The 22,229-nt window shown below is 42.4% G+C and overlaps 2 protein-coding genes and 1 long non-coding RNA gene across 3 annotated transcripts in view; 2 read left to right on the top strand and 1 right to left on the bottom strand.

The window, feature by feature from the left end:
- Positions 1–5,680: 5,680 nt before the first annotated feature.
- On the bottom strand, positions 5,681–14,393 carry LOC125300925. Its single transcript, XR_007194637.1, has 3 exons — positions 14,293–14,393; positions 6,391–6,472; positions 5,681–5,919 (listed from the first exon to the last, which is right to left on the bottom strand). It is a non-coding gene; the product is annotated as an uncharacterized LOC125300925 (long non-coding RNA).
- foxe3 (forkhead box E3) lies at positions 8,819–10,290 on the top strand. The gene has a single exon (XM_048253100.1). The coding sequence runs from the start codon at positions 8,819–8,821 to the stop codon at positions 10,079–10,081; it is 1,263 nt and encodes a 420-aa protein (XP_048109057.1). The 3' UTR covers positions 10,082–10,290.
- A 12-nt stretch (positions 14,394–14,405) lies between the features above and the next one.
- Positions 14,406–22,229, top strand: part of foxd2 (forkhead box D2) — a 79,312-nt gene continuing 71,488 nt past the window's right edge. The window contains exon 1 of the mRNA XM_048253101.1: positions 14,406–15,186. Within this exon, the coding sequence (XP_048109058.1) occupies positions 14,919–15,186 (268 nt within the window). The 5' untranslated portion in view covers positions 14,406–14,918. The remainder of the gene's footprint in view (positions 15,187–22,229) is intronic.

Here is a 22,229-nt window from a genome sequence, read left to right as displayed (position 1 = left end):
GACAATGAAGAGGGAGAATGGGGGGAAGGGGACGTCCAGTACACAGCTAGAGACCCTCCCTGTGGACTATCCTAAGCCACAGGTGAATGAAAGATGGGTGTGTGTGTGAGTGTGTGTATGTGGGGGTGTAACATTGGTCCCATTTGTCTTGGGCAGCAGTTAATGGGTAGGTTAAAATACACGATAATCCCAGTGTGGACAGGCCCATTAGTGAGTGCAGCCTCTCCACTCGCCACCTCTTCTGCCTGCCAGCATTCCAGACGTGGTTTCAGAGCTGCCACTGGGCTACTGTGGGTCCCATGGCTTTCCAGAGGAATCACTGTTGAGCTGTTGCCATCAACACTAAATTGGAACCTAACACATAAACACGTATAGACAGGGACATAAAGTGTACTTATAAATAGAAATACACATAGGTGAAGTTTTTTATATAGCGTCTGGTGTGAGGGGAAATTATATTTAGCATTAAGGGACATGATACAGCTTTGACAAAAAGCTTAAACTGGAAATATGGCTTCATACATAGGTTTGTATTGACATCTGTTGTTTCCATGACATGGTATAATGCAAAATAAGTTTTAATATATCTATTAAGTTTTGATTTTTCTCTGAAGTCTGTTGCTCTTATGTGTTTTAATTGAGTCTGACAGAGCTATTGTCTGAGGGGTGTGGAGTGTAACACTCATCTGGTTAGAAAACACATTTTCTTTTGACCTTTTCTGCTTTAATGAAACTTCACAGAGATAAAGCCTGAATGGCCAAGCTTGGCTCTCTACCACAGCATAGGGGTGTGCCAATATCTGTGTGTGTGAGTGTGTGTGTGTGTGTGTGTATGTGCGTGCATGTGTGTGTGTGTGTCTGCGCTGTGCAGCGCAGTGCATAGGTTTGTGTGTGGATGTGCATGACATGCTGATGTCACATTCATTTGTGTAGGAATGTGTTCTGTATGGATTTGGGAGCACACAGGTCCGTGCCTCTCGGTATCTCTGTGAAAAGGCTGTCTTATTACGGCTCCTCTCCATGCGATAAAGAAATGGGAGCTGCTGCTTGTCCGGGTGTCTTTCAACGCCATGCAATGGCAGAGGTGATCAGGGACGCCCTCTGACAAATAAGCAGCACGCAAGTGATAACCCAGCAGCCTGATTAACACACTCTGGCTGGGACTCAGAATATCAGCCTCCACAATCTCATAAACACTGGCAAGAAGCTCTGGAGTAAAATTAGCACTTAGCTCATTAAATAGAAGTGCTCTGGTTTTCATGATGTATCTGTCAGTGCGTGTGGAGTGCATCATGCAGTTGGAAGTAAAGTTTAAATTTACACTTTCAGATGGAATTGGAATTTCTTAAACCTGGTGCAACACTGAGCTGCTGGATTTAGAATAGAACTTTTTTTAATGAGAGTATCTTGTTGGTAATATGTAATTGACCCATTAATGACTTAATGTGACTAGAGTCACATAACAGTATGTATTAATGAGGAGAGTAGGATAAAATTGGATATAAAAAGAAGAAGAAGATCACAGACCTACAGGAGCCCAAAAGTAATGAGCGGGAGGCTGAGGAGCAGGGAGGGAGAAGAGACAAGGAGAAGTGTCTGCTGACAGACAGCACTCCAAAGAGAGATGGGGAGCAGAGAGGGTGAAAGAGGCCCCTTGTCCTCCAGGGCCCTCGCTGCTCTCTCCGCGCTCCGCGCCGTGCGCTTGCTGAAACTCTGACGTCCACTGTAGGCCTCGTCTGCGTCATTCCGTCACTCTGTCGTACAGGATGATCGGCTGCTGAAATGCCCGAGAGCATAGCAAGAGCACACTGAGTTTCATGTGTGATATGAAATTTGTCCAGTTTTGCTTGACTCTCGAACAACACCTCATACCCCCCTTCCCCCCTCACCCCCACACACTCCATGGCTCCATCCTCCCCTCCACCCACCCACCCACTCACTCCAAAATCCCGGCCAGAAGTTCTTAGTCACTATGTAGTCTGGGCCACACAACTCTCTAGGAATCCCCCTCTATACACAAGACCATTTCCCTCCATTACTCACAGCCGTTTCAACAGTGTCCTAAACACACAGGAATCAGGAACACTGCACACTTAGTGACCTTGGGCAGATGGGATGGCCGAAAGGAGCTAGCCTCTTCTTGTGCACTAGTTTTTACATTTTATGAGATCATGTAGCCGATAAGTGAGAACAGACTGTCACGGGTTGCTGTTATATGTTGATAACATTACCAAGGAAATCTGGACGATTTGTTTTGGGACCAGAGGTGAATAGGACAGCACTAAATTGAATAAAGATTCTGTCACTGGACCGTGGTTAATGCTGAGGATTAGCATGTTATTTACTGAATACCAGGTGTCCTCTCTCCGTCTGCAGTCTTGTGAAAGCTGGAAATATGAGAAGAAATGCAGGCCCATGACCTCTGTTAATAACAGTCAAGTTTTGAATTAACATTTTTGTCCATTTTATAAAAATAAACACATATTGTTGATTGATATGCGATAAATGTTTTCACAATATTTTAGATCTTTTATTAATATTTGATCCTGCAGAATAGCCTGGCTAACACCAGACCTCATCTCATTGAGATGGGGTCTGGGAACTACACATTCATTTTCTCGTATTTGAGACGTCGTTTACGAATGCTCAGAGCCGTTTATTGGGCGCTACGAATGTCTATCAAATGCGTCTGTACCTTAACCTGACTCTTGCCAGTTGAATTTCTCGCCTAGCTCCACTCACATCCATCTGGGATCGCTCCCGTTGAGAGTGATTTCGGCACCAGATTTTATGGTAGAGCCAATCAGGACGCAGGGCGGGAGTTTCATAGATGTGACGTAGCGTAGCGACGAAGCGACTGTGAGACTGTTCTCAGCGTCATGGGTTGGCTTCGATGTGAGTGGTTGAAGTAGCACGTCAATAGATGACGGACAAGTGGCTTATCCAATCATATGCAGGGATTTTTGATAAGGCCCAGCCTTCTGAAACACCACTCCAATGGATCGATCCCAGATGGATGAGTGGAGCTAGGTGGAACAAAGTTGGCGAGAGTCAGGTTATCTGTACGTAGCTCATAACCGCTTCGGTGTGTCGTCATCGTCTTGCTGCCCCACCCCTCCGTTCTGTGATTGGTTCCTTCATTGAGGTGAAAATCGGGTCCATGGAATCCAGGCTGCCTAGCAGCGCGAATTAAATGGCGCACGTAAGGCAGCATGAGGAAACCCAGGCTAGCGCAGAATTTATTAATCTCAGCTTAGGTTATGATTGCATATGAATGCTGATGAAAACTCAGAGAAGATGCTGGCTCTTCTCTTTAGAGAACACCCACTGTTAACATCATGCAATACTTGGGTGTAAGCACTTTCACTTTGATGTTAAGAATAAAAAGGCACTTCACAATGTTATGAAGTGAAACAGTTCTCCATGGACATCTTAATCACACTATATTCACAGTGATGAATGGGAAGGTCTTCAACCAGTGAAAGTGCTGGCAAGTAGTCAGTTTATGATCAGACATGTCTGTCATTGCATCCAGTCATTAAGGTCTCCTTAGAACAGGCAGGCAAAAGTTGCACGCCAATGTAATACTGGCCTTAATGACCCGTGTGGTACATTGCCAAACAGAATATTAGATTTACCTATTTTGACACGAGACTTGGGGAAGGAAACTCTTCTTTCGGAGGTCTTTGCCTCCGCCTCGTCCATTAATTCCACCTTGGCGGCCATTATCCCTTCCATATCTCCTAAATATGGTGTATAAATCTGGCCTACACAATGCCTCAGACATGCAGCACAACGTATCCATTCATGCTGTCCTGGAATTTGATAGCTGCATAGAATAGTGTGCTAAGAAGCACAGCACTGCTGACTCCATGGGTGCTCAGTAAGCAAAGGAGGTGGTGAGGAGGAGGAAGAGCAGCTGGCGAACGATCGACCCCCAAAACCACCACTCTGTCTCTCCGACGCATGGGGAACAATGGAAGTGCGGTTGCAGCAACAAGACAAACACCTGGAGTCCCAAAAAAAAAAAAAACGTCTTACGTAATGGATCTGGCAGGAGAACAGCCCAGAGGAGTATGGGAGATAGAGTGGAGTTGTCAATGGGCAGTGACGGAGCTAAACAGTCTGCCGCTACACAGCATGCTGACAAAGACCACCAAATTATCCCAGCATACCTCCAGCTGAGATCAGGCCGCGGAGTCGGCCAAACTGTATTTATGGCCCAGACTTCAACAACCACAACTCTTTCCCAACCAATATTAGATTTCTTTTTCTGACTTGGGAAATGAATGGGAAATGTTATCACAGTTTCTCTGTGAAAACAAACTCAAACCAACCACATACTCACGCACACACGCACACGCACGCACACACACACACACACACACACACACACACACACACACACACACACACACACACACACACGGGGTTTGTTCATGTTAAACTGTGGTTTTGTGAAAGGATGTTGTCTGATTGACTGAAACACAAGGGACTGTCTCTGGAAGAGAAAGCTCTTCTCTCAGTCATGCATGACTTAAGGCCTGGAGGGCTCGAGGTGCTCACGCCTGTCACCAGGGGTTTCCTCAAGGTCACTGGAGGAGCTCTGGGGCTGACACAGCAGACGCCATCCAGGGGAATAGATTAAACGTCCAGAGAGTCACACACACACACACACACACATACCTACCTACCGTATAAACCAATACCATACAATAACGCACACACACACTCACACCAACATAATATCAGTGCAACATCAGGACATGAACATTTCAACTCAAAACACCATTATCCAGTTAGGCAAGTTAAAGTTCCAATGAGAAGGTTTTGTGACAAGGGACTGAAATACTGGACTAAATTACCAAATTACCTGGATCCTTGGAGAGTCTGACATAACACGACTGTGGCAATATAGAAGCAAAAGCATCCTCATGCAGTTAACAAGTTCAGAGCTTTGCTCGAGGAAGAGAAGTTATGTAGATGTGTGTGCCCATGTAAGAGAGAATGAATGCTTGTGTAATCCATTTTATGTATGTGTGTGTATGTGTCCCTGTGAGTGAGGAAGAAAAGATGTTTGTTTCTCATTGTATGTGTGTGTGTGTGTGTGTGAGTGTATGAGGGAAAGAGTGTGTATGTGTCTAAGTGTGTGTGCATATGAGGGAAAGAGTGTGTGTGTGTGTGTGTGTGCATGTGTGTGTGAGTGAGTGCGCGTGTGTATGTGTCTGTGTGTGTCTGTGTGTGTGTGTGTGTGTGTGTGTGAGAACCATGTAGGAGTGCTTTAGCGGGGCAGTGTAGCGTGCAGTACAGGAGAGCGGCAGGCAGAGCCGACCTGAGAGCCCCTGCTCTGGGCTAATCCCTGTGTTTTCAGGAGCCCTGGCCCGTACTTGATGAGCTTGGGCAAGAAAAGGGGCTAGCGCTCTCTCTCGCTCGCCTCGCTCTCCTGCTGTCCCCTCACTCTTTCATGCACTCTCGTTTTTCTCATGCTCCCCCAATATGTTCACACACACACACACACACACACACAGAGCCCCCCCAACCTCTCCATAACCCACCCTGGAGCCGCAGTGCGAATGAATGAGCTCCAAGTGTTTGGTCAGCAACTCTCTCTCTCTCTCTCTCTCTCTCTCTCTCTCTCTCTCTCTCTCTCTTTCTTTCTTTTTTCTACACCTACCTCTCTCTTCCCCTTTTAATGAGTTGCCTTCTCTTGTTTTGTTTTTTCTCTCTCTCTCTCTTTGCACTGAGAAAGGAGAAGAAACTGTTTTGGAGGGGAATAGAGAGAGAAGACCTGAGAATGGATTTTCATTGGACGGTTACCCTCCCGGCTGGCTCCCACTGGACTCAGAAGCTGACAGCTGTGGCATGTTAGCTAAACATGAAACAGGAATCCACTGGGGACAAACCTTCAGTGTGAAGAGTCTGGGGAAAATATACAAAGACATCCCAAAATGAATATATTAATTACTTTACATTATAATAAATAAATTAAATGTATGTATGCTGCCCTCTGTGATACGTTTTATGAAAGCACAGAGGTCACAGACCAATTGTACTGTGGTAGTTGTGGTCCAAAGCATTTAAGACTTTCCCAAAACTATCTGTATAAACAACATTCATCCGGTTGTCCAAATAAAATGTTGAAATAAGTTAAAACACTTCTAGACATCACTATTGGCAGATGTGTTTGCTTTCAAATTCATTGGTAATGCAGATGTATTTTGTAATATTTTTGCAATCCAACAGACTGAAAAATTGTTTAGTCAGGGTGGAATTCAAATCAAGACAGAACTGGAACATGTTACAATCTAAAATAATCTACACTCTGACAACTCTGACAGCTCATTTGAAAACCACAGAGCTGTAGTGGAGGTTTTATGGAGACACAGAGACCTGTTGCATTGACTGCATCTGGAAAGATTTGGTGTGAGATTGATCTGATCTGATCAGCATTCCTTTGACAATGTCTGTGGTGCTGTCGAAAAAAAGAGAACATAATTTCAGTAAAATACATTTTCCTCGGCCTGACGCAAAGCAGCCTTGCAGTGTGTTGCTGTGACTGTTGACTGAGACAGCATTATTATGGAAGAGGACCGTGTGAGGAGAAGGTGGGAGAGAGGGAGGGATGTGTATAAGTGTGTGGGAGGTTGATGGTGCTGCTGCTGGTGGTGCTGGTGGTGGTGGGGACATGGGGGATTACTATGAGGCCACAGGCCCTGGGGCGGAGGGGCTGTTTCCTGGCCGCAGCCCCTGTTTGTCCTGCCTGACCTGGCAGCACTGGGGGCAGATCCTGCTTGGATACACCCCCGATCCCACGCCTGTCTGAAGCTGTTAGCCAGCGTGTGTGAGCGGCTAGCTAGGCTTAGTGTAGTCTGGGCTCGGGGGGTGCTGATGAGGTGGGGCTGAAGCATAGGGGCGGCTACACTCTTTGTGTTGTGGTGGCAGAGCGAGGGCAGGACAGAGGCTGATTGGTGGACGCGGGCCGGTTTACGGTTTATGGTTTATGACTTTAGCTTGATTCATTGCACCATTTCTTTCATATCAGTCTGCGGGACAGAGGCACTGAATGGACACTGTTTGCTTAACCTTTGCTTTGAACGCGTCCAGCATTCACAGCCCTGACTCCCCTCTCAGGCCACCACACTCACTGTCTCTCACACACGTTGGTCTGAAATGTATCCATGCTCAAAGACCAATAACAAGCAGTAAACAGTATTAATGTTTTCTCAATACAATGAAATACTCTCATATACTTTGAAATTTACAAATTCATTGAAATATGGATATGTAAATAGCGATTGGTGTCTGACAATGTTTATCAATTTTTTTGACCACAAAATATAACACACAAACATAAATCTGTATCTCTTGATTATTTAGAGTGATAACTTAAAATGTTAGGATTTGCCAGTAAGATATTTGGAATTAAGAAGCCTATCTAAAACTCAAAAGCTTAACAATCACTTGAAATCGTCTGGGTGTATTAACACCTTTCCCAAATAGAGTAAATCACATGCTGAAACTTTGACATGTCACCCCAATGCTTTTCTGCGTGGCTGCTGTGTGTCTGTCTTGGACCAACCTACCCCAGAGTGGAGGTTTTCTGTTCCCTTTCCAAAAATAAAAATGAAATCAGGGGATATTTACTTTTCTTCCCTTGAAGCTTTCACAGCTCAATTGGTTGTTTTGAAAAGTCTGTTATTATTTTTCAATTGCTGGATTGAGTGTTGGTTTGAGAAGCCCGTAGCTGACTCCCTTGCTGTTATTTCTGGCCTGGGTATACACTGAAGTCTGAGCAAACTGAGGGAGAGAGAGCAAGGGAAAGAGAGGGAGAGAGGGAGAAAGAGAGAAAGAGAGAGAGAGAGAATGTCACAAAGGGTAGGTTGGTGGTCATTTCCATTGATTAATTAGCCAGGTTAATTTGCACTATTATGGTGGAATATGGTATTTGGTGATCTTACCTGTCTTGCACTGTGGACATGGTAATACAGGGAATTCACTTAGAATAGTCTGCCGTTAAAGAGACGTTTAGTCTCAAAGACAAATGGGAGCTGTGCCTGAGGTGGGATGTGCTATAGAATGCGGTCACCTTTTCCCTTCACAGACCCACAAGATTATCCCTAACCTGCTGCTAAGCCCTCTCTTGTTCATAGCCCTGAAGTTCTCTTAAGAAATCTTAGCCCTAAGCACCTGGAAGTTGTTGGATGAGCTCGTTCAGCCATTGGACCTTATCTTAAAATCTTTTCCAATTATGTATATTCCAGGTGCCTGTGTCAGCCCACATACATGTTTGATGGTCTGTAATAGTACAAATTCTGGATTTTTTTATTTTTTATTCAGCCTTTAACTGGAATTAACCTAAATGGACCATGATTAACCTATTCAAAACATATTCTGTCTTGGTTTCACTTCTCTTTTAGCAGTTGAGTGTAAATGAGAGTGCCTTGTTACTGATATTACAGACATGAGCTTGCTGGACTGAAACTTTGGCATTTGGGAACATCTGACCATGCACTGCTTGTCAGTGGGGAGAGACCTAGCCCATTCTCGTCATCATGGGGCAGCCAGTGTCGTCACTCTAGACTAGCTTATAAAACTGTCGGCCTCTCACACGCACACCTGGCTAGAGGAGTACCAATAGACAGAGGGAGGGGAGAGACATTATCACACTAATAGTACAATAGTACAATAGTAGTATTCAGTTCAGTGGACTCTAAGCGCTTGTTAAACCAAACCATCACCAGCCATCTACGGTGTCTATTTTTTTCATGTGGCTTTGGGACAGCAGCTTTACAACCCCTTCCAAATCCTCGTTACTTTTATGAATCTAGCTAACTTCTCTTACTTCTCGGGCATGTGCAACATGACGGCGGAGTCGCAGCACTCGCCAGCCGAGGCAGCCAGTCCAGTGGTGGTGTCACCCAACGTTAGCCTGGACTCGCCGATACCGCCATCTCTGCTACATCAAGCTCGAACCAAAGATGGGGTTCTCATCAAGTCCGAACCGCGGGGGAGCAGTCCCAACACTGACCGAGAGGAGGGGGTATCTTTGGGTCAAACTGAGGAGCATCTGCCGCCAAGTGGGAGTCGACGTAGGAAAAGGCCGGTACAGCGAGGAAAGCCTCCTTATAGTTACATAGCCTTAATAGCTATGGCCATAGCCAATTCCCCTGAGAGAAAACTCACCTTGGGTGGTATCTATAAATTCATCATGGAACGCTTTCCCTTTTACCGCGAGAACTCCAAGAAGTGGCAGAACTCAATACGACATAACTTAACATTGAATGACTGTTTTGTAAAGATTCCAAGAGAACCCGGGAGGCCCGGTAAAGGCAATTACTGGACACTGGATCCTGCCGCTGAAGACATGTTTGACAACGGTAGTTTTCTGCGGAGGAGAAAGCGGTTCAAGCGCACTGACGTAAGTACGTATCCCGGCTACATGCAGAGCTCCAGCGCCTTTACGCCAGCACCCATGGGTAGACCGACATACCCAAACACACTGTATCCTGGAATGGCATCCAGCTATGGTTCACAGCTGGGGGGATCCCCTCACCCAGCCATGCTACATCATTACCAGGCCTCGGCCGGGGTCGCCCAAGGACAGCCGAGGATGTTCAGCATCGACAACATCATTAATCAGCAAACGGTCATGCAGAGCGGGCCTGGAGGAGAGCTCAATCCTCAAGCGCTTGGTTTGGGCACTGGCGACCTAGGGAACATGTCGGCCAGTTGTTCAATAACTGGCACCGACCCCAGCTGCTTTCAAACGCAGTCATTAAATCCCACAAACATGCAAAGTAGAAACAGTGGCGCCCTAACTTCAAATCTCACGTCAGGGTATCCTTACACCACCTCGGGGTCTCCTCCTCACTTAGCAGCGGTTTCACAATCCGGTTTCTCACCGGGTAGCTCACAGATGTACTGTACCGGTAACAGAATATCGTTACCTCCTGTGCGCTCTGGATCTTGTGCCGAACACACAGAACAGCTCCTTGGACTATCCGGCCCCGCCATGAACTCCTATAACAACTCTTACATGAGACAGACCAACTTTGCCTCAGGCCTTGAACGGTACATGTGAGAGAGACAAGCCAAAACCCAGAGACTGATGAACGGCCAGTACATTCCAGATACCACAAACATTCCAGACTTTTGGTGTTGTTTTAGTTAATGATTTCGTTATCCTTGTGTATGAAAATGTTTAACACTTGAATAGTCTTTTGACAGCATTGTAAAACCTACTGACATAAATTTAAATGTAGGCTGTGTACTGAGTGTTGATGTGGAATTGTGAACGTCTCAAAAGTATGTGATAGCTGTCATCATATTTAAATGAGAACAACAATTTATGTAGATGGACAAATATGTTTTCTAAATGTATAGTTTTAATGTGAGTTGTTATAGATATTTTAAAATGATATTTGTTGTGTAAATGGAAATATTAGTTAATAAATTGTGGTCTATCCAAAAGCTTCCACTGACTGTATTTTTCTAATAATTTTTGCAGTATAATTCGCGGCTTAGTCCATGGTGTCGTCATTATGTTTTCAATTCTAACAGGAGAATAATACCCTTTCACTGAAGTAGGCCTAATTATTGAGCCCAACTAGGCGTACAGAACTATATTTTAGGGAGGTGTATACAATTGTATTTTAATACAAAACACGTTTAAAAAGTTTTATGATCAGATTTTATGCAGTTTTACAGCTACATTTTAAGGCAAATATTTTACATATTTTACAAGGCCTTTACTTTACGTTGTAGGCCCTCCCTAAAGCCAATAGAATAATTTAATTATGTATCATCGCTTGGCTAATGTCAAACAAACACAAAACAGTAGTGCGCAATACTTTGACATCCGCAATATACCCTATCCACAATCTTGGGAAATGGTGTTCCAAAAACAGTCTGTATAGGCCTATGACATCCATTTAGATACGAAATACGAAGGAGCAAAGTTTCAAGTCAGTCTAGGGGTTCTTGCCTCCATGAGGTAATTCCCAGAATAAAATCCAGTCCCAGCACAATAGCAGGAAAAAAGTTTTTTTCAGAAATGAAATCCATTTGCAATATACTTCCAGTCAAGTTCAAATAATGACCACATTCTCGAACGTCAGGCCTAGCCTAATTCAAGTAGCCTATGAAATGGGATGAGTGTATGAGTTCTTTTAAGTAGGCTAAACGTATTGACAGGCGCCCTTTCCTCAGGTGAGCTCAGCCGCAAAGGTTGGTTGGTTGGTTTTTCGAACGAAGATGGAGCGACATCTTGCGATTTACATCTGTATAGCTACTGTCTGCAAACTAGTCTACACCCTCCAGCTGCAACACAGTAGATCTAGCCATTTATGTGGAAACTAAACGACAGCCATTGTCATTTACGTGCGTCTTGAAATAAGAAGGACTAGGCTATACGTGACAGCGCGCATGGAATCGGTTCATCAGAGCAATATCATAGAAGAACCTTTTGTAGTGCTTCAAAGAACCCTCATGGTGATAGTTCTTTGCAGAACCATTTAAGAGAAGGTATGGAAGTCTTTCTGAAGAACCATTCTTTATGGAAGCATATCGTGATAAAGAATCGGTTCATCAGAGCAATATCATAGAAGAACCTTTTGTAGTGCTTCAATGAACCCTCATGGTGATAGTTCTTTGCAGAACCATTTAAGAGAAGGTATGGAAGTCTTTCTGGAGAACCATTCTTTATGGAAGCATATAGTGATAAAAATAAGCATTTAAGCACCTTTATTTTTTATTTATTTAGAATGTAGGCCTAATAAACAAAGCATTTTATGAAAGTCAGAGAAACCTTTCTGTATAGGAAATGTCTCCTCATGCTCCAGAAACTGTAGGCTATTTATATATGTAATGCATTGTTCTTATTCTTTGTTCTTTCAACATTAATATAACTTAATAAAACATATGGGTTTGGAAAACCATTACAAGTATGTGTGTTATCGAATAAGAAGTACTGAAGTAGGCTACTACTAAGAAATTAAACACCTTGACTCTGTGTGAGGGGGACAGTACCACTCACAAATACCCACTAGATGTCAGTGTCCTAACGTGAACAATAGGTTCAGAGTTTTCTGAGTAGACCTCACGTCTGAATGAACTTGAGACTGAGGATCACATCAAGATGTAGGCTAAGGTTGTTCTGGAAATCGCTACATGGGTATATTGGCTAATTATTCCGAATCTATATGTGGATATGCATGTGATTGCCTGTAAAAAAATAAGGAAAACATAACAAACAAGGAATAAAAATTAGGAATTCCAGAGTCTAACTGTTTCTGTAGCCTATAGCCTACTCAGCAACCTAATTGGGCCTATTGGGGTCTAACAAATTATGCATTCTCAGAGTCCGGGTGACTCGATTCTCCTTCACGACAAGGGAGATGTCATGACAGCGAAGCTTCCGTATCAAATATTTAAATCAACTGTGCCTAAACACTGCGATTTTCATTTGTATAAATCCTACGGCCGATCTTCCTCTGAGTTATTTTCCGCCGTGATTAATAATAATTTGCTTTTCAGACATTATTTAAACCATCTCTTCCCCAAGATATTTTAGCGAACATGTCCACGACAATACACGGATGGAACCCAATAACAGTTATAGACATTTCATTTAATTTCTGTACATTTCAGCACGTGTTTTGGGAGAATATGTGCAGTACCAGTGAGTAACGTTATAAGACCATTTGGTTATCAGTAAGATCATTAAGTTTTCCTTCGGAACAAACAGCAAAATGTATCATTCTTACCGAGGTTTGCAGGAGGTCATTATGGAGCATTACTGCTGATATTAATTTACAGTCCATTAAACGTAATGGACCATGCCCTCGACTGGAAGCCTTCAGTCAGACAGATGAAGTGCAGATGGAAGTTAAGCGTGCTGGCTTTACGTGCCTATAGCACTGCTGACTAATGAAACGGAATGCCAGTTGAAATCTTCTGCTGTCGAATTATTATTGCACACTACATACCTTGTCATCTGCTCTTAGTATGACGGTGACGAATTGAAGCAGGTTGCTGTGGGGTGCTTGCATGTGTGTGTCCGTCTCTCCCGTGTGTTGGAGTGCATGTGAGTTATGTGGAAAACGTGGATGGATGGTATTTTGATTTCTTGACAAGCAAAACATAAAACCCGTGAGAAGTGATGTGGGATTAATGGCCTGGGGTGCACTTAAGGGGTAGGATGCGTTAACATCTCCAAATACCGATTTGTTTAGATATCCAAAGAGACATGGAATATTATTTGAATGCTCTAGATCATTATTTTGTCTGCATGGTACATGTGTGCGCATATGAGAACGGGCGCGCGAGTGGCCTGCAGTGTTTTACATAAGATTATGTCCAAGGTAAAAAGTCACATGAAGAACGAGGACAATTCTTTGGTCACTGTAATTTCATTAGAAATTTTAAAAATAGCTTTAAAAATGCCCTAAATGGCAGAAATCGCTATTTCAAAAGCAAGCAAGAAGACACTACATGAGGACTTGAAGCCCATTCAGTTGAATAAATAGCCTACAATTGCTACCTATTTATAAAACCAAAGCGATGGAACAGAAGGACAATGATAAAAGGTCTGATAAACAACTTCAGACAAAAAAGTAACTAACAAAAAGTTAGATATGATTTTTAAAGGAAAACGACCCAAGTGTTTAAAGTTACCATCTATTTTTCAACTGCCATGCAGCCAACATTTTCCACATAGCAAAATACATCTTTGCAATTTTCTAAATCACCTGGTAAATTGCCATTTACTTAAGCTATAACTTATTATTGTTACCTTTATCATCAAAACACATTTATTGTAGACCCAACCAAGGTTAATTGCAATAGTTATTCAGAAATAGGCCTTTCATGCTTAAGTTATTGAAATGTTGTGAGTTAAAATTGGTCAACATCTAATTGTTGCAACAGAGTAGTTTAATATTAATATTATTAATATTATTACTTTTGGAATTATTTTTCTCATTTTCAATTATTGTAATAACCGAAACGCATGAATTAGCCTAGCCTACCTTAATTATCGAATTTATATTTTGATAAGGACATGGAATAATGTAGAATAATGATTACTAAATAGCACAGTAAATGTCATGTGTCATGCACATGTATTTTTTAAAATGTCAATATTTTCTCTCTTGACATAAATATCAGCCTGCATCGAAATCGATCATTTATTTTATTGCTCAGAAATACAGCTGCAGGCCATACATTTCGAAATCGGGTTACAGTTAATTAGTTAATCGAAATGCTGATTAATTCATATATACCTGAGATTACCTGAGGTGAGGATGAATATGCCACCATGGCTCAAGTTCAGGTATAAGCACTGTGGACATCGCCTTCAAGATCCCCACTTCGCTCGACCTGTCCTCGGCCAATTCATCTAGTTCCTGGTAGTGTGACATAGTGGTCATGTGATCCACACAGTCAAATAAATACTTTTTGAGAGCCGCAAGGGGGTAGAGTCTGTAGCTCGCACTGAGAGCAAACGAAGTGTCCGTACGTCAAAATACTTTCATAAACTCAAATAAACTTGGGTGGTTAGTCGAAAGTAACTACACGCCGAAATCTTTTATTTTTTGCGGGTTGACGAAGAGGCTGTTTGTGTGATCTGCGAGGAATATGATCTCCATGAGTTATATTTAGACTGCATGCCTTATTGACTCATTTGCACCTCCAGTGACGAGTTTTAATCAGTGATACAAATAGGTAATGTAGCGCTTTCTTTCGGTTTGCTCAACAATAGGTTTCCCATGCGACTGAAGAACGAATTCAAAGCGTGTTTGATTTTTGGAGGAGCGGGAATTCTTTAGGAGTGCTCAACTCATTGACTGGCGGGCGAGAGAGACTGAGGGATCTACGACGCGAAACGGTGGAAAGGAGCGCCAGAAGACGCGTCGAACATGACCCTGGGTACGGATATGTCCGACAGCTCAGCATTGTCAGACGATGTGGATATAGATGTTGTTGGAGGAGACATAGCTGTTGTGAAAGATGGAAAATATCTGCACCACCACAATTTCCACTTGGACAATGACTCGGACGATACTCTGTCTCAGAATGCAGGCGAAGGCGCTTCCTCCCCTGGTCACAACAACTTGGACTGCCCACCGGACCGAGTAGGAGTCGGAGGGGATGGCGGCCCAGGAGACATGGCAACAGAAAAAGCTAGTAAGAATACACTTGTAAAGCCTCCATACTCGTATATTGCCTTAATCACAATGGCTATTCTACAGAGTCCCAAGAAACGTTTAACTCTCAGCGAGATCTGTGAGTTTATCAGCAACAGGTTTCCGTACTACCGGGAAAAATTCCCCGCTTGGCAAAACTCTATTCGTCACAATCTCTCCTTAAATGACTGCTTTGTGAAAATTCCCCGAGAGCCCGGCAATCCTGGCAAGGGCAATTACTGGACCCTCGACCCGGATTCAGCCGACATGTTCGACAATGGGAGTTTTTTGCGCAGGAGAAAGCGCTTCAAGCGCCACCAAACCAATGAGATTCTCAGGGACGCAGGGGGGTTCTTGCCCGGGTTCGGCTATGGCCCATATGGCTATAATTATGGTCTTCAGCTGCAGAATTTCCACGCTCACCATCCCTATCATCCACACCACCCCGGAGGCACTTTCCCTTTTCAAAATGCACCTTGTGCTCTCCCTTCCCCTGCCTCCATATTTTCCACGCCACACTCCCTTCCATCGCTTTTGGGGGCCGAACTGAGAAAGCCATTTTACCCCCAGCTAAGCCCGACACTGCCCGGGCTTCCTCCACTCAAGACAGACACCAGCACTCCCAGTCGCCCGTCCTTCTCTATAGACAACATCATTGGTGCAACCAACTCGCCGGCCTCGCCATACAACGCGCAGCAGGGCAGCCAGACGCAGATCCTGGCTATGCTGACCCCTTCGCTCGCATCGGCTTCCAACCACTTGAATCTCGCACAGGATAGTGTGCTGCAGCCGACCGCACAGACTTTCGCAAGCAAAACTACAGCTATGAACAATTGTCATTACTAAACTGGGGTCAGGCCTCTAAAGCACAGAGTTCCTTTTATTCCATTCTGGTATTGTCGTCATTTGTTAAGGTAGGATAAATATTCTTTGCGTAACTAAGGCTTTTATTCTTCGCTCTCCTAAAATAATATAAGAGAAAGCAAACGACCACGGTAGGCTACTTATATTTATGAATTGTAAATATGTAAATAGCATAAAATGGATTAATAGGAGAGTCTTATTTAGACGAATATATGAAAAATCAAAAAAGTAAATGTGGAGCATACAGTCTCACCTTCGTCGGCCTGTGGCCTGATGCCTCAACTTTAAACGGAAGACCAGCTGTTTGACTAGAGAGAAAATAGCCAACACCTTCTGCTCAGATGCGATACATTTTCTTGCTGACATAATTTGAGATTTTTTATTGCTATGTCCTTGTTTTATATATTATGTGAGTTTGTGAAAAGCACTGTTAATACCGAGACTGAATACTCAGGTTTTAATTGTTTTTGAAGCACATTGCTGGAGACGACAGGGGCTGTAAATAGATCACATGCTAACATTTCCCACTCGCCCCTTTGTTCTTCACATAGTGGTGTTTAGGTGAATTTATAATTATATTATTTTATTTTGTCAATAGGCAATTATGTGGTTTGGTGTAAATCGCATTACCTCTCCTGTTTGACTGTTGTACATACGTCCCCTAGGCTATTTCATTGAAAGTAATCTGTGAACAGTTGTTATGTGTAAAGAAAGACGAAACACTTAATGTCCATGGGTCATTTTTGTTGTAACGACAAAAAATAAATGTTTGTGAAATTTTACATATGTTTTTCTAAACTTTTTGTTTACTTGCTGAAGTCATTCTTCGTGACCCTGTCATCAGAAACAAACTCAGTTGAGTTTAGAGCTATATCTTCACCGTAGGCCTAGTTCTAGTAGGCCTACCTGGAACATGCTTTCTAAACATAGAAAACTTGCTGCTGTTGGCATTTTTTGTTATTGTAGACACTGGGTGTATGATGTGACCTTTACCATGCACTATAGGTCAGTAGGCCCATTTCCCTTGACTGTAGGAACATATTATATCTTAGTAGGCCTATATATTCGCATTCAACAGGTGTACAGTTTATAGCAACTTAACACATAGCCTTTATTTCCTCTAAATTCAGCCACTAACCTGCTATAGTGTTTTGTACAATTTCGGTGCCTGATAGATAGGCATACAATCAATCAGCAGTATCGTGTACCTCTTATAGAAGTAAGAAAACAATGTTGTTTTTCATGTAGGCTCCTAGTGATGCCTCACGCCATAAGCAAAATCTAAACTAGGCCTATTTCTCTTGTGTGGCTCTAGGGGCAACGATAATGGAGTAGTATTTGGCGAGTAACAAAGCGATAAATGAATGGGGACATCATGGCCTGAAAGCCTGTAATTGAATGTGAGAGTTCTACATGGATACCCACGATCTCTTGAGGATTCGTCGCTAATTTGTAGTAGCATTTTTCACCCGTTTGGACTCTAATCCACGTTAATGCGCTTCCTTGCCCGTTTGTTGATGTTGTGCTGAAGGCGCGCTCCCTTGGGTCTGAATGAGCACCCAGCAAGCGGTCTCACAGGACAAGCCACACACATTTACCTCTGAAAAGCGATCTTCTTAAAAGACGTTCGCTTTCATGTCATCTGTCCTGTTACGGGACACATAGGCTACAACAGAGACAGCAGGGATCTCCGAGTAGGGCAAAAAAACAGAGCCTTTTTTGAGTCGGCCGAGCACATGGTCTTATATCCAGGGAGGCACAAAGCCTCTTTTATTTACCAGCTCTGTGTGCAAATAGTTCAATTCACTTTGTGCGTTGCTTCTGACAGCTGATTATTAGAGCGGTGGGTGGGAGGCCTGATACCCTGAACACACTCGACCGAACACTCTGAGGGGAACTCCGTTGCATTAGATGAGATATTATACTTTTACATTGTGTTTCCTCTTTTGCACTTCAACATAATTGCACTTCATAATCTTGCTAAATAAATAAAGACATGGATCGACGTTATCAACGTTCTTCTCAGATACACGAGGGTATAATAAATTACCCTAAAACACTTGGATCTATGTTCATGGTGATACAAGATATGGTCTTAAAATAAACCGTATAGGCCTAATATTACAAACCACTGAATGATCAACAACCGATCTTCCGGCAAAAGATTTTGGTCTCAGGTCAGATCTGACAGATGATGAGCATTTTATTATGAGAGCAGAGTTTCCATTTTAGATCTGTATTTCTGTAACCTACTCGCTAAGCGTCTTGGGGCCTATTTGAAGACACCGAGTTGTTGTCATTATGCATAACTGCCTCTTTTATCCCCAGGGAAATGAGCAACTCTGATTCAACCGAAGGTTGAGATGAAAACTAACAATGAGTTAGTTTATATAAAAATTAAAGAAAGACTCTCAACTTGGTCGCCAAGACATTAGAGACAATTTTGACTTAAAATGCTCGCTGTCACCGAAAAGCTGTAGGCGTAAAAGAAACTAAAGGGCGTTTGTAAAGATGATGAAGCAAATTTAAGACATCTATTTAATGGCCTACGCAGTTAGACGACTCGGTCAACAATAATAATATTATTAAAAAGATGAGTGACGAGAGTTTGTTTATGTTCTTCAACTCTCTTGACAACAGCACTAGCACGAACAATAAAAAACAGTCTCACACACACACACACACACACACACACACACACACACACACACACACACACACACACACAGACACACACACACACAGCCTTTGTAGCCTGTAGTCTTTATTTTGTGCTTAAATGTCATGTCAGAATGTGTGTGTATTTTTTGTAACCTTTTGCATTTACTGATCTGTCAATTGATTTATCTGTATGGAATATTCAGGGACAGGTGACAGGTTGGTGTTTCAGAACAGAGCCTGTTGTGGCAAATAGACCAATCCCTGTGTCGCAGCATGGCTCTAGGAGAAAACACAGATTTGTCCTTTAATCCAATCGAACGTGTAAATCATAGGTCTTAAGGCGGCTCTCTAAAGTCTTTACTCTTTCTAATTGCTGTCTCGATTTTTTTCTTTCTCTTTTTTTGCATGCGACGCAAGACCACCCACAGTCTTTGCATGGAACACATTTCTCTTGTCACTCGAGTGATGTTTTTTAGAAAACAGATTTGTGGCTGTTTTTTATCCTTTCAAACGGACTGCTGCATGCTTACGTTCCGTGGCGAGAGAGGAAGGCCTCCACTGTCGATTTAGGACTGGCCTATATGCTTTTCTCTTTACTTCTTCGCCACCACGCGCTCTTTGATTAAAGCGTGCTCCGCCAATGAGGTTTCACTGCGGCCTGCATTTACCCCTGTGCCGTGTCTCACTGACCGCAAAATACAAGGCCTTCTGAAGAAGAAAATTCTGTTTTGATAAATACTGCGCTATGAATTATATTAGTTACAGATTAAGGTGCATGTGTTACCCCTGGTGTGAACAAAACTAAATATATTTAGTTGACAAAACATAAAACGATTTACCCTGCATGGCTATTGTGTTATTGTAGAGCCCAAACCTACTTATTCAATATAGCTGGGAAATTATTAAGTTGTTTCATATTTCTTAGCAACAGGTTAGGCTACTTTGCTTATAGCACTCAGGGATCAATGGTTTTCACGACTTGATTTTCTCTGCTCCACAATTTATGTCCTCCTTTCCAGCGTCTGCAAATAGTAGCGACATGAACTGTAAAAAGGTCTGATAGCCTATGACTCGTTCACGAAACGGGTAGCCTATAAATAGGCCTAATATATAGCCTAGTAGATTGGGGGGTTAAAAAATAATAAATCAATAAATTAAGTGAAATTAAAATGACACGAGAAAAAAAGGGAAACAAACTAACAAAAACGGCCTATATCGTACTCATGGGCATTCTATTTGCATTATTTGGATGTCTGGATTTTGTTTTATTCACTTTTGAAAACCCCTATTTGAATATTATTTTAAGAACTTGAATATTAGAAATATTAGACATTTTGTTAAATCCATTAATCCTTTTAATGTATTAATTTTAATTTATTTTAGACCTTATGAACAGCATATGCACAGCCTACAGAATAGTTTATTTTATTATTATTATTATTATTATTATTATTATTATTATTATTATTATTATTATCATCATCATCATCACATTTAATGCCACCCATTTCTATATTTATTACATAATAGCAAAACTATATTGAGTAATTTAAATATCTATAGGTAAAGAATGAATTTCTGTTCATTTCAGCTTTCTATAACTTGTGTTTATTCAAATGTTCTCGTATTTAAGCATTTCTCTGTCATTACAGAATGGTGTATTCCGTAGATAGGCTTCACTCTGCATTAGCCTAACTTTGCCAACGCAGGCAATCCTTATGACCTAGTTAGCCTGGTATTATTAGAAAGTGATGGCATCCCTGATGTGTCTATATTAATTTGGGATGAGTGTATCACGTAGCATCTTCAAGGAACTACTTGAGGGCATCTGCTTCAGGGCCAGCAGTCATGACGCTATGCCCTCAGTGACTATCTCTGTCACTGCTCTGCAGCCTTCACGGGAGGATTGCTAAATAATTTAGACGCATAGCCTAGATCCAAACATGAATCTGCTGGATCTGGAAGTGATAGATCATGTGTGTATGTAAACATAACACAAACAGCAAATGCTGCAAACATGCTAGTAATCTCAATGAAATTGTAAATCCATAATGTTAGGCCTAGGCTATTGGTTAGCTTCAGTGCAACTTTTTTTTATTGACAATTGCAGAACGAATGTCATTTCATTAGGAAAGATTTTATTTCACTTGGAAAGTCTATTCAGATGTTAAAACCAAAATAACACACTGCACCATATGATGTAATCTAATGCACGAATCATTAGAATTTGAGCAAATTAAAATGGGACGTGGCTTTATTGCTGCCTTAAACAATTTATGTATGTAATTAAACTGATTAGCCAGTGATTTGGATAATCGACTTCGATTATCGCTGTGGGACTGAATAACAGTTTAAACGGAGATTTTATAACTGAGTTGCCCCGTTTAAATGAAAGAGTAGATCAGTGGCACGCAAAATCTGCTCTCACTCCTGGTTCCCGTAGTTTTTCCTCGTCTCCACGACTCCACGCCCGTCTCGTGTAATGGGCCGAAATAAACTGACAAGAGGAGCTAGCGCCCACATACTGCAGGAATGCCGGCGGCTCGGGTCCCCAGGTACCGCAGCATGGAGGAGAGGAGCTGTTGGGCCACAATAAATTAGAAGCTCCACCTCCTCCATGTTTTTCCAGTAGACAGAGGAATCCTCTGCTTAATTAATTTAGAATGTGTAAATAAAGCGAAGATACAGAGCTCCCCTCTTCCCTAGAAACAAAATATTAACTTTGGAAGTGCGCGCCCCATCGACTTTGACACGCTGACACACTGACGAACACCTGCTGCTGCCCCGACATCCCACACACCGAGAACACATAATGGATATTCATGCGGATACCATCGGCTATATGGAGGATTTGAACTGGAATAACAACATGCCAGCGAGAACAGGTGATGGGCTAGACTGTGGGTTGCCACGATGTCGCCAATTTCCCCCCTCCACCCCTCTCTCAGTTGGCACAAACCGGGTGTAATGCACGGCATTTTAGCATAATTAAATTATCTGACTTCTTGCCCTTTCCAACCTCAGTGTTCTTGCTTGTGCAGAAGCGAATTAGGGTGTCACAGGTCTATCTGCATGGACACCTACTCACTTTTGTGAGTTCCAATACGCTATGTATTTAACCAAAATGGTATACCTTTTTTGTTGCCTTGGGTGTGCATCATGCTTTTGCACACAAGCTATTCAGTAAAATGTGCATTTATGTTTGTTATTTGACATTTATATGTAGGCCTACACAAATAAATAACAGCACAACCAACACATCTGCAAACTTTGCATAACTGAAACTGGTCGCCTATTTCATGCTGCTGTTACGAATCAATTGAGACTAAGTCATTTTTTACATTTTTATATTTTTGATATAATATTTCTTCACTTTAAACATGAACTTTCACACTGTTCTTATTTACCTGATAGTGTTTGGATTGTCTTTCGATTTGAGAAAGGTACAGGGCCTCTGACTTAAAGTATGGATTGCCTAATAAAACAAATCTACTCCGAGTTAATAGGTCTACTTTCCTA

This window comes from Alosa alosa, chromosome 9 (assembly GCF_017589495.1).
Source record: "Alosa alosa isolate M-15738 ecotype Scorff River chromosome 9, AALO_Geno_1.1, whole genome shotgun sequence".
NCBI lineage: Eukaryota > Metazoa > Chordata > Actinopteri > Clupeiformes > Clupeidae > Alosa > Alosa alosa.
The sequence above is the reverse complement of the archived record's forward strand: the minus strand, read 5'-3'. Positions and strand labels throughout refer to the sequence as shown.